This window comes from Oncorhynchus gorbuscha, unplaced genomic scaffold (genome assembly GCF_021184085.1).
Source record: "Oncorhynchus gorbuscha isolate QuinsamMale2020 ecotype Even-year unplaced genomic scaffold, OgorEven_v1.0 Un_scaffold_472, whole genome shotgun sequence".
In the NCBI taxonomy this organism is placed as follows: Eukaryota; Metazoa; Chordata; class Actinopteri; order Salmoniformes; family Salmonidae; genus Oncorhynchus; species Oncorhynchus gorbuscha.
The window spans coordinates 86,347-101,601 of NW_025745304.1; the positions used below are offsets into that span (position 1 = coordinate 86,347).

The 15,255-nt window shown below is 50.1% G+C and overlaps 1 protein-coding gene across 1 annotated transcript; it reads left to right on the top strand.

Annotated features, from left to right (window-relative positions):
* Positions 1 to 2,697: 2,697 nt before the first annotated feature.
* LOC124018314 (protein-lysine methyltransferase METTL21E-like) lies at positions 2,698 to 13,607 on the top strand. Its single transcript, XM_046333584.1, has 4 exons — positions 2,698 to 2,953; positions 9,238 to 9,395; positions 11,721 to 11,838; positions 13,056 to 13,607. Exons 1-4 carry the CDS (start codon positions 2,899 to 2,901, stop codon positions 13,478 to 13,480), a joined length of 756 nt encoding a protein of 251 aa, XP_046189540.1. The 5' UTR covers positions 2,698 to 2,898; the 3' UTR covers positions 13,481 to 13,607.
* The last annotated feature ends 1,648 nt before the right edge of the window (positions 13,608 to 15,255 follow it).

The window sequence follows — 15,255 nt, forward strand, 5'->3', positions numbered from 1 at the left end:
ACATGATGTCATCAGAGGGATATATATGACCAATAAACAGGCGCTGTGTTGTAAACCCATGACATGATGTTTGTGATGAATATTTGGAAAAATGAAAATGTTTTTGTATTACAAAGGCAGTCTTGTTATTTGTTTACACGATGGGTCTCTGCTTGTTTACATCGTTCTTTAACAGGAAGGGATGCCTCAGAGAGACAGCATCGTTCTTTAACAGGAAGGGATGCCTCAGAGAGACAGCATCGTTCTTTAACAGGAAGGGATGCCTCAGAGAGACAGCATCGTTCTTTAACAGGAAGGGACGCCTCAGAGAGACCGCATCGTTCTTTAACAGGAAGGGATGCCTCAGAGAGACAGCATCGTTCTTTAACAGGAAGGGATGCCTCAGAGAGACAGCATCGTTCTTTAACAGGAAGGGAACAGCAGGTAGAGAACAGCAGGTAGGATGCAGCAGGTAGAGAACAGCAGGTAGAGAACAGCAGGTAGAACAGCAGGTAGAGAACAGCAGGTAGGATGCAGCAGGTAGAGAACAGCAGGTAGAGAACAGCAGGTAGAGAACAGCAGGTAGAGAACAGCAGGTAGAACAGCAGGTAGAGAACAGCAGGTAGAATGCAGCAGGTAGGGAGCAACAGTGTTCTTAGTGAGGCTAACTGTCAGTGTTTGTAATGATAATGTCCCCCTCCTTGTCACTATTTGTCAAGGTACTCTGCTAGAACACTCACCTTAGTCTCTCTCTCTCTCTCTAGCCCTTCCTAGTCTTCTCTCTCTCTAAACCTTCCTAGTCTTCTCTCTCTCTCTAAACCTTCCTAGTCTTCTCTCTCTCTAGCCCTTCCTAGTCTTCTCTCTCTCTCTAAACCTTCCTAGTCTTCTCTCTCTCTAGCCCTTCCTAGTCTTCTCTCTCTTTCTCTAATCCTCCCAGCCTTCTCTCTCTCAAGCCCATCCTCCCAGCCTTCTCTCTCTAGCCCTTCCCCCTAGCCTTCTCTCTCTCTAGCCCTTCCTAGTCTTCTCTCTCTCTGTCTAGCCCTTCCTAGTCTTCTCTCTCTCTCCCTCTAGTCCTCCCAGCCTTCTCTCTCTCAAGCCCTTCCTCCCAGCCTTCTCTCTCTCTTGCCCTTCCACCCAGCCTTCTCTCTCTCTAGCCCTTCCTCCCAGCCTTCTCTCTCTCTAGCCCTTCCCCCTAGCCTTCTCTCTCTCTAGCCCTTCCTAGTCTTCTCTCTCTCTCTAGCCCTTCCTAGTCTTCTCTCTCTCTCTCTAGCCCTTCCTAGTCTTCTCTCTCTCTCTCTCTAGTCCTCCCAGCCTTCTCTCTCTCAAGCCCTTCCTCCCAGTTTTCTATCTCTCAAGCCCTTCCTCCCAGCCTTATCTCTCTCTAGCCCTTCCTCCCAGCCGTCTCTCTCTAGCCCTTCCTCCCAACCTTCTCTTTCTCTAGCCCTTCCCCTAGCTTTCTCTCTCTAGCCCTTCCTTCCTATTCTTCTCTCTCTCTAGCCCTTCCTCCCAGCCTTCTATCTAGCCCTTCCTCCCAGCCTTCTCTCTATATAGCCCTTCCTCCCAGCCTTCTCTCTATCTAGCCCTTCCTCCCGGCCTTCTCTCTATATAGCCCTTCCTCCCAACATTCTCTCTCTCTACTACCCCTTCCTCCCAGCCTTCTCTCTATCTAGCCCTTCCCCCTAGCCTTCTCTGTCTTCCTCTCTCTAGCCCTTCCTCCCTCGAGCCCTTCTCTCTCTAGCCCTTCCTCCCAGCCTTCTCTCTCTCTAGCCCTTCCTCCCAGCCGTCTCTCTCTAGCCCTTCCTCCCAACCTTCTGTCTCTCTAGCCCTTCCCCTAGCTTTCTCTCTCTCTAGCCCTTCCTTCCTATTCTTCTCTCTCTAGCCCTTCCTCCCAGGCTTCTATCTAGCCCTTCCCCCTAGCCTTCTCTCGCTCTTCCTCCCTCTAGCCCTTCCTCCCTCTAGCCCTTCTCTCTCTCTAGCCCTTCTCTCTCTCTAGCCCTTCCTCCCTCTAGCACTTCTCTCACCTGTTTTCTTCATTCTCTCTAATCCATGTTTCCCTCTCTCTCTGGCTGGCCCATTCTCTCTCTGGCTGACCCACCAGGCAGTATGCCAACAGAGGGAGGGAGGAAGGAAAGGAGAGAGGGAAGGAGGGGAGTACCATACCCAGTATGCCAACGGAGGGAGGGAAGGAAAGGAGAGAGGGAGGGAAGGAAAGGAGAGAGGGAGGAGAGTAACATACCCAGTATGCCAACGGAGGGAGGGAGGGAAGGGAGAGAGGGAGGAAGGAAAGGAGAGAGGGAGGGGAGTACCATACCCAGTATGCCAACGGAGGGAGGGAATGAAAGGAGGGAGGGAGAGGGAGTGGGAAGGGAGTACCATACCCAGTATGCCAACGGAGGGAGGGAGGGAGAGGGGGACCGAGGGGGAGTACCATACCCAGTATGCCAACGGAGGGAGGGAAGGAAAGGAGGGAGGGGAGTACCATGCCCAGTATGCTGAGGGAGGGAAGGAGGGAGGGGAGTACCATACCCAGTATGCCGAGGGAGGGAGGGAGGGAGAGAGGGAGGGGAGTACCATACCCAGTATGCCGAGGGAGGGAGGGGAGTACCATACCCAGTATGCCGAGGGGGAGGGAGGGGGAGAGGGAGGGGAGTACCATACCCATTATGCCGAGAGAGTGAGGGGAGTACCATACCCAGTATGCCGAGGGAGGGAGGGGAGTACCATACCCAGTATGCCGAGGGAGGGAGGGAAGGAAAGGAGAAAGAGAACCATATACCAACCCCTCACAACACACAACCAGCCGACCTGACTAGAGCCCTTTGAGAGCCCTGGATATCCAACACACCACTTTGGAGCAACACGGTCAGATTGTTACTGCTACTACCCACAAACCCCTCAGCACTACTCCAGGACAGAGACATGAACCCCCTCCTGACCCAGGCTGTCCAGACTGAGGAAGATGCTGAAACGGAAGGTAGGTAGCTAGAGCTGTCAGATCCACACGCCTACAGAACAGATGGGTCAACTATGTTGGTTATTTCTGTACATATCAAAAGCGTCGATAGTTGGTAGATTGGTTGTTATTCATTCATTGATGGTCACTATGAGCGGTGAGTCGTGTTTTATAGGGCTTTATAGACGTGTTTATAGCATTGAAATCGGGTACATTGACACACACACACACACACACACACACACACACACACACACACACACACACACACACACACACACACACACACACACACACACAGGCTGTGAAGTGATTTAAGAGCTCTTCTCTGTCTCTCCCCTCACTAGCTTACATAACTGGTATACCAGCTGCATGTCTGTGTCAGAGAGGCCGCAAATAACCTGCCAGGCGCTAATCGACTACATAGAGGGGTTATGTTACTGGACTGAGGGGCTACTGAGGGGCTAGGCTACTGAGGGGCTAGGTTACTGAGGGGTTAGGCTACTGAGGGGCTAGGCTACTGAAGGGCTAGGCTACTGAGGGGCTAGGCTACTGAGGGGCTAGGTTACTGAGGGGCTAGGCTACTGAGGGGCTAGGCTACTGAGGGGCTAGGCTACTGAGGGGCTAGGCTACTGAGGGGCTAGGCTACTGAGGGGCTAGGCTACTGGGGGGTTAGGTTACTGAGGGGCTAGGTTACTGAGGGGCTAGGTTACTGGGGGGTTAGGTTACTGAGGGACTAGGCTACTGAGGGGCTAGGTTACTGAGGGGCTAGGTTACTGGACTGGGTCAGCTAGCTGTGTAGAGGGGTTATGTTACTCTACTGAGGGACTAGGTTACTGGACTGGGTCAGCTAGCCGTGTAGAGGGGTTATGTTACTCTACTGAGGGACTAGGTTACTGGACTGGGTCAGCTAGCTGTGTAGAGGGGTTATGTTACTCTACTGAGGGACTAGGTTACTGGACTGGGTCAGCTAGCTGTGTAGAGGGGTTATGTTACTCTACTGAGGGACTAGGTTACTGGACTGGGTCAGCTAGCTGTGTAGAGGGGTTATGTTACTCTACTGAGGGACTAGGTTACTGGACTGGGTCAGCTAGCTGTGTAGAGGGGTTATGTTACTCTACTGAGGGACTAGGTTACTGGACTGGGTCAGCTAGCTGTGTAGAGGGGTTATGTTACTCTACTGAGGGACTAGGTTACTGGACTGGGTCAGCTAGCTGTGTAGAGGGGTTATGCTACTCTACTGCGGGACTAGGTTACTGGACTGGGTCAGCTAGCTGTGTAGAGGGGTTATGTTACTCTACTGAGGGACTAGGTTACTGGACTGGGTCAGCTAGCTGTGTAGAGGGGTTATGTTACTCTACTGAGGGGCTAGGTTACTGGACTGGGTCAGCTAGCTGTGTAGAGGGGTTATGTTACTCTACTGAGGGACTAGGTTACTGGACTGGGTCAGCTAGCTGTGTAGAGGGGTTATGTTACTCTACTGAGGGGCTAGGTTACTGGACTGGGTCAGCTAGCTGTCTAGAGGGGTTATGTTACTCTACTGAGGGACTAGGTTACTGGACTGGGTCAGCTAGCTGTGTAGAGGGGTTATGTTACTCTACTGAGGGACTAGGTTACTGGACTGGGTCAGCTAGCCGTGTAGAGGGGTTATGTTACTCTACTGAGGGACTAGGTTACTGGACTGGGTCAGCTAGCCGTGTAGAGGGGTTATGTTACTCTACTGAGGGACTAGGTTACTGGACTGGGTCAGCTAGCTGTGTAGAGGGGTTATGTTACTCTACTGAGGGACTAGGTTACTGGACTGGGTCAGCTAGCTGTGTAGAGGGGTTATCTTACTCTACTGAGGGACTAGGTTACTGGACTGGGTCAGCTAGCTGTGTAGAGGGGTTATGTTACTCTACTGAGGGACTAGGTTACTGGACTGGGTCAGCTAGCCGTGTAGAGGGGTTATGTTACTCTACTGAGGGACTAGGTTACTGGACTGGGTCAGCTAGCCGTGTAGAGGGGTTATGTTACTCTACTGAGGGACTAGGTTACTGGACTGGGTCAGCTAGCCGTGTAGAGGGGTTATGTTACTCTACTGAGGGACTAGGTTACTGGACTGGGTCAGCTAGCTGTGTAGAGGGGTTATGTTACTCTACTGAGGGACTAGGTTACTGGACTGGGTCAGCTAGCTGTGTAGAGGGGTTATGTTACTCTACTGAGGGACTAGGTTACTGGACTGGGTCAGCTAGCTGTGTAGAGGGGTTATGTTACTCTACTGAGGGACTAGGTTACTGGACTGGGTCAGCTAGCTGTGTAGAGGGGTTATGTTACTCTACTGAGGGACTAGGTTACTGGACTGGGTCAGCTAGCTGTGTAGAGGGGTTATGTTACTCTACTGAGGGACTAGGTTACTGGACTGGGTCAGCTAGCTGTGTAGAGGGGTTATGTTACTCTACTGAGGGACTAGGTTACTGGACTGGGTCAGCTAGCTGTGTAGAGGGGTTATGTTACTCTACTGAGGGGCTAGGTTACTGAGGGGTTAGGTTACTGAGGGACTAGGCTACTGGACTGGGTCAGCTAGCCGTGTAGAGGGGTTATGTTACTCTACTGAGGGACTAGGTTACTGGACTGGGTCAGCTAGCTGTGTAGAGGGGTTATGTTACTCTACTGAGGGACTAGGTTACTGGACTGGGTCAGCTAGCTGTGTAGGGGGGTTATGTTACTCTACTGAGGGACTAGGTTACTGGACTGGGTCAGCTAGCTGTGTAGAGGGGTTATGTTACTCTACTGAGGGACTAGGTTACTGGACTGGGTCAGCTAGCTGTGTAGAGGGGTTATGTTACTCTACTGAGGGACTAGGTTACTGGACTGGGTCAGCTAGCTGTGTAGAGGGGTTATGTTACTCTACTGAGGGACTAGGTTACTGGACTGGGTCAGCTAGCTGTGTAGAGGGGTTATGTTACTCTACTGAGGGACTAGGTTACTGGACTGGGTCAGCTAGCCGTGTAGAGGGGTTATGTTACTCTACTGAGGGACTAGGTTACTGGACTGGGTCAGCTAGCTGTGTAGAAGGGTTATGTTACTCTACTGAGGGACTAGGTTACTGAGGGGCTGGGTCAGCTAGCCGTGTAGAGGGGTTATGTTACTCTACTGAGGGACTAGGTTACTGGACTGGGTCAGCTAGCTGTGTAGAGGGGTTATGTTACTCTACTGAGGGACTAGGTTACTGGACTGAGGATGATGGGATACGTCTACAACCTGAGACTGTACTGAGAGGACAACCTGAGACTGTACTGAGAGAGAGGATGATGGGATACGTCTACAACCTGAGACTGTACTGAGAGAGAGGATGATGGGATACGTCTACAACCTGAGACTGTACTGAGAGAGAGGATGATGGGATACGTCTACAACCTGAGACTGTACTGAGAGAGAGGATGATGGGATACGTCTACAACCTGAGACTGTACTGAGAGAGAGGATGATGGGATACGTCTACAACCTGAGACTGTACTGAGAGAGAGGATGGGATACGTCTACAACCTGAGACTGTACTGAGAGGACAACCTGAGACTGTACTGAGAGAGAGGATGATGGGATACGTCTACAACCTGAGACTGTACTGAGAGAGAGGATGATGGGATACGACAACAACCTGAGACTGTACTGAGAGAGAGGATGATGGGATACGTCTACAACCTGAGACTGTACTGAGAGAGAGGATGATGGGATACGTCTACAACCTGAGACTGTACTGAGAGAGAGGATGATGGGATACGTCTACAACCTGAGACTGTACTGAGAGAGAGAGGATGATGGGATACGTCTACAACCTGAGACTGTACTGAGAGAGAGGATGATGGGATACGTCTACAACCTGAGACTGTACTGAGAGAGAGGATGATGGGATACGTCTACAACCTGAGACTGTACTGAGAGAGAGGATGATGGGATACGTCTACAACCTGAGACTGTACTGAGAGGATGATGGGATATGTCTACAACCTGAGACTGTACTGAGAGAGAGGATGATGGGATACGACAACAACCTGAGACTGTACTGAGAGAGAGGATGATGGGATACGTCTACAACCTGAGACTGTACTGAGAGAGAGGATGATGGGATACGTCTACAACCTGAGACTGTACTGAGAGAGAGGATGATGGGATACGTCTACAACCTGAGACTGTACTGAGAGAGAGAGGATGATGGGATACGTCTACAACCTGAGACTGTACTGAGAGGATGATGGGATACGTCTACAACCTGAGACTGTACTGAGAGAGAGGATGATGGGATACGACAACAACCTGAGACTGTACTGAGAGAGAGGATGATGGGATACGTCTACAACCTGAGACTGTACTGAGAGAGAGGATGATGGGATACGTCAACAACCTGAGACTGTACTGAGAGAGAGGATGATGGGATACGTCTACAACCTGAGACTGTCCTGAGAGAGAGGATGATGGGATACGTCTACAACCTGAGACTGTACTGAGAGAGAGGATGATGGGATACGTCTACAACCTGAGACTGTACTGAGAGGATGATGGGATACGTCTACAACCTGAGACTGTCCTGAGAGAGGATGATGGGATACGCCTACAACCTGAGACTGTACTGAGAGAGAGGATGATGGGATACGTCTACAACCTGAGACTGTACTGAGAGAGAGGATGATGGGATACGTCTACAACCTGAGACTGTACTGAGAGAGAGGATGATGGGATACGTCTACAACCTGAGACTGTACTGAGAGAGAGGATGATGGGATACGCCTACAACCTGAGACTGTACTGAGAGAGAGGATGATGGGATACGTCTACAACCTGAGACTGTACTGAGAGAGAGGATGATGGGATACGTCTACAACCTGAGACTGTACTGAGAGAGAGGATGATGGGATACGCCAACAACCTGAGACTGTACTGAGAGGACAACCTGAGACTGTACTGAGAGAGAGGATGATGGGATACCTCAACAACCTGAGACTGTACTGAGAGAGAGGATGATGGGATACGTCTACAACCTGAGACTGTACTGAGAGAGAGGATGATGGGATACGTCTACAACCTGAGACTGTACTGAGAGAGATGATGATGGGATACGTCTACAACCTGAGACTGTCCTGAGAGAGGATGATGGGATACGTCTACAACCTGAGACTGTACTGAGAGGATGATGGGATACGTCTACAACCTGAGACTGTCCTGAGAGAGGATGATGGGATACGCCTACAACCTGAGACTGTACTGAGAGAGAGGATGATGGGATACGTCTACAACCTGAGACTGTACTGAGAGAGAGGATGATGGGATACGTCTACAACCTGAGACTGTACTGAGAGAGAGGATGATGGGATACGTCTACAACCTGAGACTGTACTGAGAGAGAGGATGATGGGATACGCCTACAACCTGAGACTGTACTGAGAGAGAGGATGATGGGATACGTCTACAACCTGAGACTGTACTGAGAGAGAGGATGATGGGATACGTCTACAACCTGAGACTGTACTGAGAGAGAGGATGATGGGATACGCCAACAACCTGAGACTGTACTGAGAGGACAACCTGAGACTGTACTGAGAGAGAGGATGATGGGATACCTCAACAACCTGAGACTGTACTGAGAGAGAGGATGATGGGATACGTCTACAACCTGAGACTGTACTGAGAGAGAGGATGATGGGATACGTCTACAACCTGAGACTGTACTGAGAGAGAGGATGATGGGATAGGATGATGGGATACGTCTACAACCTGAGACTGTCCTGAGAGAGGATGATGGGATGTACTGAGAGAGAGGATGATGGGATACGTCTACAACCTGAGACTGTACTGAGAGAGAGGATGATGGGATACGTCTACAACCTGAGACTGTACTGAGAGAGAGGATGATGGGATACGTCTACAACCTGAGACTGTACTGAGAGGATGATGGGATACGTCTACAACCTGAGACTGTACTGAGAGAGAGGATGATGGGATACGTCTACAACCTGAGACTGTACTGAGAGAGAGGATGATGGGATACGCCTACAACCTGAGACTGTACTTTAAAAAAATATATACTTTTATTTTACTTGGCAAGTCAGTTAAGAACAAATTCTTATTTTTCAAACACGCCCTGTTCAGGGGCAGAATGACAGAGTTGTACCTTGTCAGCTGGGGGATTTGAACTTGCAACCTTCCGGTTACTAGCCCAACGCTCTAACCACTAGGCTACCCTGCCGCCCGTGAGAGAGAGGATGATGGGAAATAGTTCCATTTCACGTGTCCTACATAGAATAAATATGATGTAATTGTGTTGCCAGGTGTGGATGTGGATGCTGAGCTGGCAGCTGCCATCATGTCCAGGAGGATCATCCAGTCTCTGATCACCATGGAAGCCTGGGAGGGATACACCTTCGCTGACCATCAGATCAAGATCAAGGAGTCACATGACCTCTACGGCGCTGTGATGTGGCCCTCGGTACAACAAGCGCCTTCCGCCCACCTTCATCATCCTACCTAACACTACCCTACCGCTCACCTTCATCATCCTCACGAACGCTACCTCTACGCCCACCTTCATCATCCTCACTAACACTACCCTTATGGTCACCTTCATCATCCTCACTATCACTACCTCTCACCTTCATCATCCTCACTAACACTACCCTACCGCTCACCTTCATCATCCTCACTAACACTACCACTCACCTTCATCATCCTCACTAACACTACCCTACCGCTCACCTTCATCATCCTCACTAACACTAACCTTCACTCACCTTCATCATCCTCACTAACACTACCCTTACACTCACCTTCATCATCCTCACTACCCTACCGCTCACCTTCGTCATCCTCACTAACACTACCTCTATGCCCACTTTCATCATCCTCACTAACACTACCCTTATGGTCACCTTCATCATCCTCACTAACACTACCCTTATGCTCACCTTCATCATCCTCACTAACACTACCCTTATGGTCACCTTCATCATCCTCACTAACACTACCCTTATGCTCACCTTCATCATCCTCACTAACACTACCCTTATGGTCACCTTCATCATCCTCACTAACACTACCCTTATGGTCACCTTCGTCATCCTCACTAACACTACCCTTACACTCACTTTCATCATCCTCACTAACACTACCACTCACCTTCATCATCCTCACTAACACTACCCTACCGCTCACCTTCATCATCCTCACTAACACTACCACTCACCTTCATCATCCTCACTAACACTACCCTACCGCTCACCTTCATCATCCTCACTAACACTACCACTCACCTTCATCATCCTCACTAACACTACCCTACCGCTCACCTTCATCATCCTCACTAACACTAACCTTCACTCACCTTCATCATCCTCACTAACACTACCCTTACACTCACCTTCATCATCCTCACTACCCTACCGCTCACCTTCGTCATCCTCACTAACACTACCTCTATGCCCACTTTCATCATCCTCACTAACACTACCCTTATGGTCACCTTCATCATACTCACTAACACTACCCTACCACTCACCTTCATCATCTTCACTAGCACTACCCTTATGGTCACCTTCATCATCCTCACTAACACTACCCTTATGGTCACCTTCATCATCCTCACTAACACTACCCTTACACTCACTTTCATCATCCTCACTAAACACTACCCTTCTGCTCACCTTCGTCATCCTCACTAACACTACCCTTGTGGTCACCTTCGTCATCCTTACTAACACTACCCTTATTGGGACCTTCATCATCCTCACTAACACTACCCTTATGGTCACCTTCATCATCTTCACTAACACTTCCCTTATGGTCACCTTCATCATCCTCACTAACACTACCCTACCACTCACCTTCATCATCCTCACTAACACTACCCTTCCCTTACCTTCATCGTCCTCACTAACACTACCCTACCGCTCACCTTCATCATCTTCACTAACACTACCCTTATGGTCACCTTCATCATCCTCACTAACACTACCACCCTCCTTCATCATCCTCACTAACACTACCCTTATGGTCACCTTCATCATCCTCACTAACAGTACCACTCACCTTCATCATCCTCACTAACACTACCCTACCGCTCACCTTCATCATCCTCACTAACACTACCCTTATGGTCACCTTCATCATCCTCACTAACACTACCCTTATGGTCACCTTCATCATCCTCACTAACACTACCCTTATGGTCATCTTCATCATCCTCACTAACACTACCACTCACCTTCGTCATCCTCACTGACACTAACACTCACCTTCATCATCCTCACTAACAATACCACTTCACCTTCATCATCCTCACTGACACTACCACTCACCTTCATCATCCTCACTAACAATACCACTCACCTTCATCATCCTCACTAACACTACCACTCACCTGCATCATCCTCACTAACACAACCCTTATGGTCACCTTCATCATCCTCACTAACACAACCCTTATGGTCACCTTCATCATCCTCACTAACACTACCCTTATGGTCACCTTCATCATCCTCACTAACACTACCACTCACCTTCGTCATCCTCACTAACACTACCACTCACCTTCATCATCCTCACTAACACTACCCTTAGGGGCACCTTCATCATCCTCACTAACACTACCCTTATGGTCTCCTTCATCATCCTCACTAACACAACCTTTACACGAATTTTCATCACAATCATTACTTTTAAATTCCACTTTTTTCCTCACCATGTACATCTTCATCCATCAACTTAATTTTTATAATGTCCTGTTAGTTCACATTGCATTGTGTTTATTTCCCATCAGGCCATAGTGCTGTGTTACTTCCTGGATACGCACCGTGACACGTACAACCTGCTGGACAAGAACGTCATCGAGCTGGGCGCCGGGACTGGTCTGGTCTCCATAGTTACAAGCCTTCTAGGTGAGACAATCTTGTATTTACAAAGTCTCATGGGGGGTCCCAGACACCCTCCTCGTATCACTGAGCTGTCCTGGGGGGCCCCAGACACCCTCCTCGTATCACTGAGCTGTCCTGGGGGGCCCCAGACACCCTCCTCGTATCACTGAGCTGTCCTGGCGGGTCCCAGACACCCTCCTCGTATCACTGAGCTGTCCTGGGGGGTCCCAGACACCCTCCTCGTATCACTGAGCTGTCCTGGGGGGTCCCAGACACCCTCCTCGTATCACTGAGCTGTCCTGGGGGGTCCCAGACACCCTCCTCGTATCACTGAGCTGTCCTGGGGGGCCCCAGACACCCTCTTCGTATCACTGACCTGTCCTGGGGGGTCCCAGACACACGCCACGTATCACTGAGCTGTCCTGGGGGCCCCAGACACCCTCCTCGTATCACTGAGCTGTCCTGCGGGGTCCCAGACACCCTCCTCGTATCACTGAGCTGTCCTAGGGGGTCCCAGACACCCTCCTCGTATCACTGAGCTGTCCTGGGGGGTCCCAGACACCCTCCTCGTATCACTGAGCTGTCCTAGGGGGTCCCAGACACCCTCCTCGTATCACTGAGCTGTCCTAGGGGGTCCCAGACACCCTCCTCGTATCACTGAGCTGTCCTGGGGGGTCCCAGACACCCTCCTTGTTCGTGTGTTTTTGTTGTTTTAGTTTTTCGGGCCCATCCAATCAATCAATCAAATGTATTTATAAAGCCCTACGTAGATCAGCTGATATCTCAAAGTGCTCTCCAGAAACCCAGCCTAAAACCCCAAACATCAAGCAATGCAGGTGTAGAAGCACGGTGGCTAGGAAAAACTCCCTAGAAAGGCCAGAACCTAGGAAGAAATCTAGAGAGGAACCAGGCTATGTGGGGTGGCCAGTCCTCTTCTGGCTGTACCGGGTGGAGATTATAACAGAACATGTCCAAGATGTTCAAATGTTCATAGATGACCAGCAGGGTCAAATAGTAATAATTACAGTGGTTGTAGAGGGTGCAACAGGTCAGCACCTCATGAGTAAATGTCAGTTGGCTTTTCATAGCCGATCATTGAGAGGATCTCTACCGCTCCTGCTGTCTCTAGAGAGTTGAAAACAGCAGGTCTGGGACAGGTAGCACGTCTGGTCCGGTGAAACCGCCCTCTTCAGAGGACAGACATCTCCTTCCTGTTTGGTAACTGGTGTTTTTTTCCCTAGGTGCCAAGGTGACGTCCACAGACCTTCCGGAGGTGCTGAGTAACTTGCAGTATAACGTCCTGCGTAACACCAGGGGTTCCTGTAGACACGCTCCTCGTGTCACTGAGCTGTCCTGGGGGAAGGAGCTGGAACAACACTTCCCTCGGGCTGCCTGTCACTACGACTACGTGTTCGCTGCCGATGTGGTGTACTGCCACCCCTACCTGGCGGAGCTCTTGGACACCTTCGATCACCTGTGTCAGGACGGGACAGAGATCCTCTGGGCCATGAGGTTCCGTCTGGACAGAGAGAACCAGTTCGTAGAACGGTTCCAGACCAGGTTCCATCTGGATGAACTGTACGATCTGCCCAGTCTCAGTATCAAACTGTACCGAGCATCAAGGAAGGAGATGGGGAGGAAGACACGATCTGGAGAGGCAGCTTAATACTACCATGCTCTACGGAAGCAGTCTGAGACACTGCAGGGGGATGGAGAGATGGGGATGTGAATGTGTGTTCTTTGATTGAATCCCGGCCACTCACTCAGAGAACAAGCCCCTCCCCACCCCGCCAAGCCCCTCCCCACCCAGCCCCTCCCCACCCCGCCAAACCCCTCCCCACCCAGCCAAGCACCTCCCCTCCCCACCCAGCCCCTCCCCACCCCGCCAAACCCCTCCCCACCCAGCCAAGCCCCTCCCCACCCAGCCAAGCCCCTCCCCAACCCGCCAAACCCCTCCCCACCCAGCCAAGCCCCTCCCCACCCAGCCCCTCCCTCAACAAAGGCATTGTCGAGAAGCGCATTACACTTAACTCTTGAAGGTAATTTACCCTTGATGGTTACTGTCCTCTTTACGGAGATACCTTTCCTCTTTACAGAGGTTACTGTCCTCTTTACGGAGTGATCTTTCCTCTTTACAGAGGTTACTGTCCTCTTTACGGAGACTACTGTCCTCTTTATGGAGATACCTTTCCTCTTTACAGAGGTTACTGTCCTCTTTACGGAGTGACCTTTCCTCTTTACAGAGGTTACTGTCCTCTTTACGGAGTGACCTTTCCTCTTTACGGAGACTACTGTCCTCTTTATGGAGGTACCTTTCCTCTTTACAGAGGTTACTGTCCTCTTTACGGAGACTACTGTCCTCTTTACAGAGGTTACTGTCCTCTTTACAGAGGTTACAGTCGTCTTTACGGAGTGACCTTTCCTCTTTACGGAGACTACTGTCCTCTTTATGGAGATACCTTTCCTCTTTACAGAGGTTACTGTCCTCTTTACGGAGACTACTGTCCTCTTTACAGAGGTTACTGTCCTCTTTACGGAGGTTACTGTCCTCTTTACGGAGACTACTGTCCTCTTTACAGAGGTTACTGTCCTCTTTACGGAGGTTACTGTTCCCTCTACAGAGGTTACTGTTCTCTTTACAGAGACTACTGTCCTCTTTACAGAGACTACTGTCCTCTTCACAGAGACTACTGTCCTCTTTACGGAGACTACTGTCCTCTTTACAGAGTCTACTGTCCTCTTTACGGGGGTTACTGTCCTCTTTACGGAGTGACCATTCCTCTTTACAGAGGTTACTGTCCTCTTTACGGAGACTACTGTCCTCTTTACAGAGGTTACTGTCCTCTTTACGGAGACTACTGTCCTCTTTACAGAGGCTACTGTCCTCTTTACAGGGGTTACTGTCCTCTTTACGGAGACTACTGTCCTCTTTACAGAGGTTAATGTCCTCTTTACGGAGGTTACTGTTCTCTTTAAGGAGGTTACTGTTCTCTTTACAGAGGTTACTGTTCTCTTTACAGAGTCTACTGGCCTCTTTACGGAGGTTACTGTCCTCTTTACGGAGTGACCTTTCCTCTTTACGGAGACTATTGTCCTCTTTATGGAGATACCTTTCCTCTTTACAGAGGTTACTGTCCTCTTTACGGAGGTTACTGTCCTCTTTACGGAGGTTACTGTCCTCTTTACGGAGGTTACTGTCCTCTTTACAGGGGTTACTGTTCTCTTTACAGAGTCTACTGTCCTCTTTACGGGGGTTACTGTCCTCTTTACGGAGTGACCTTTCCTCTTCACGGAGACTACTGTCCTCTTTACAGAGTCTACTGTCCTCTTTACGGGGACTACTGTCCTCTTTACAGAGGTTACTGTCCTCTTTACGGAGGTTACTGTCCTCTTTACGGAGGTTACTGTCCTCTTTACGGAGGTTACTGTCCTCTTTACGGA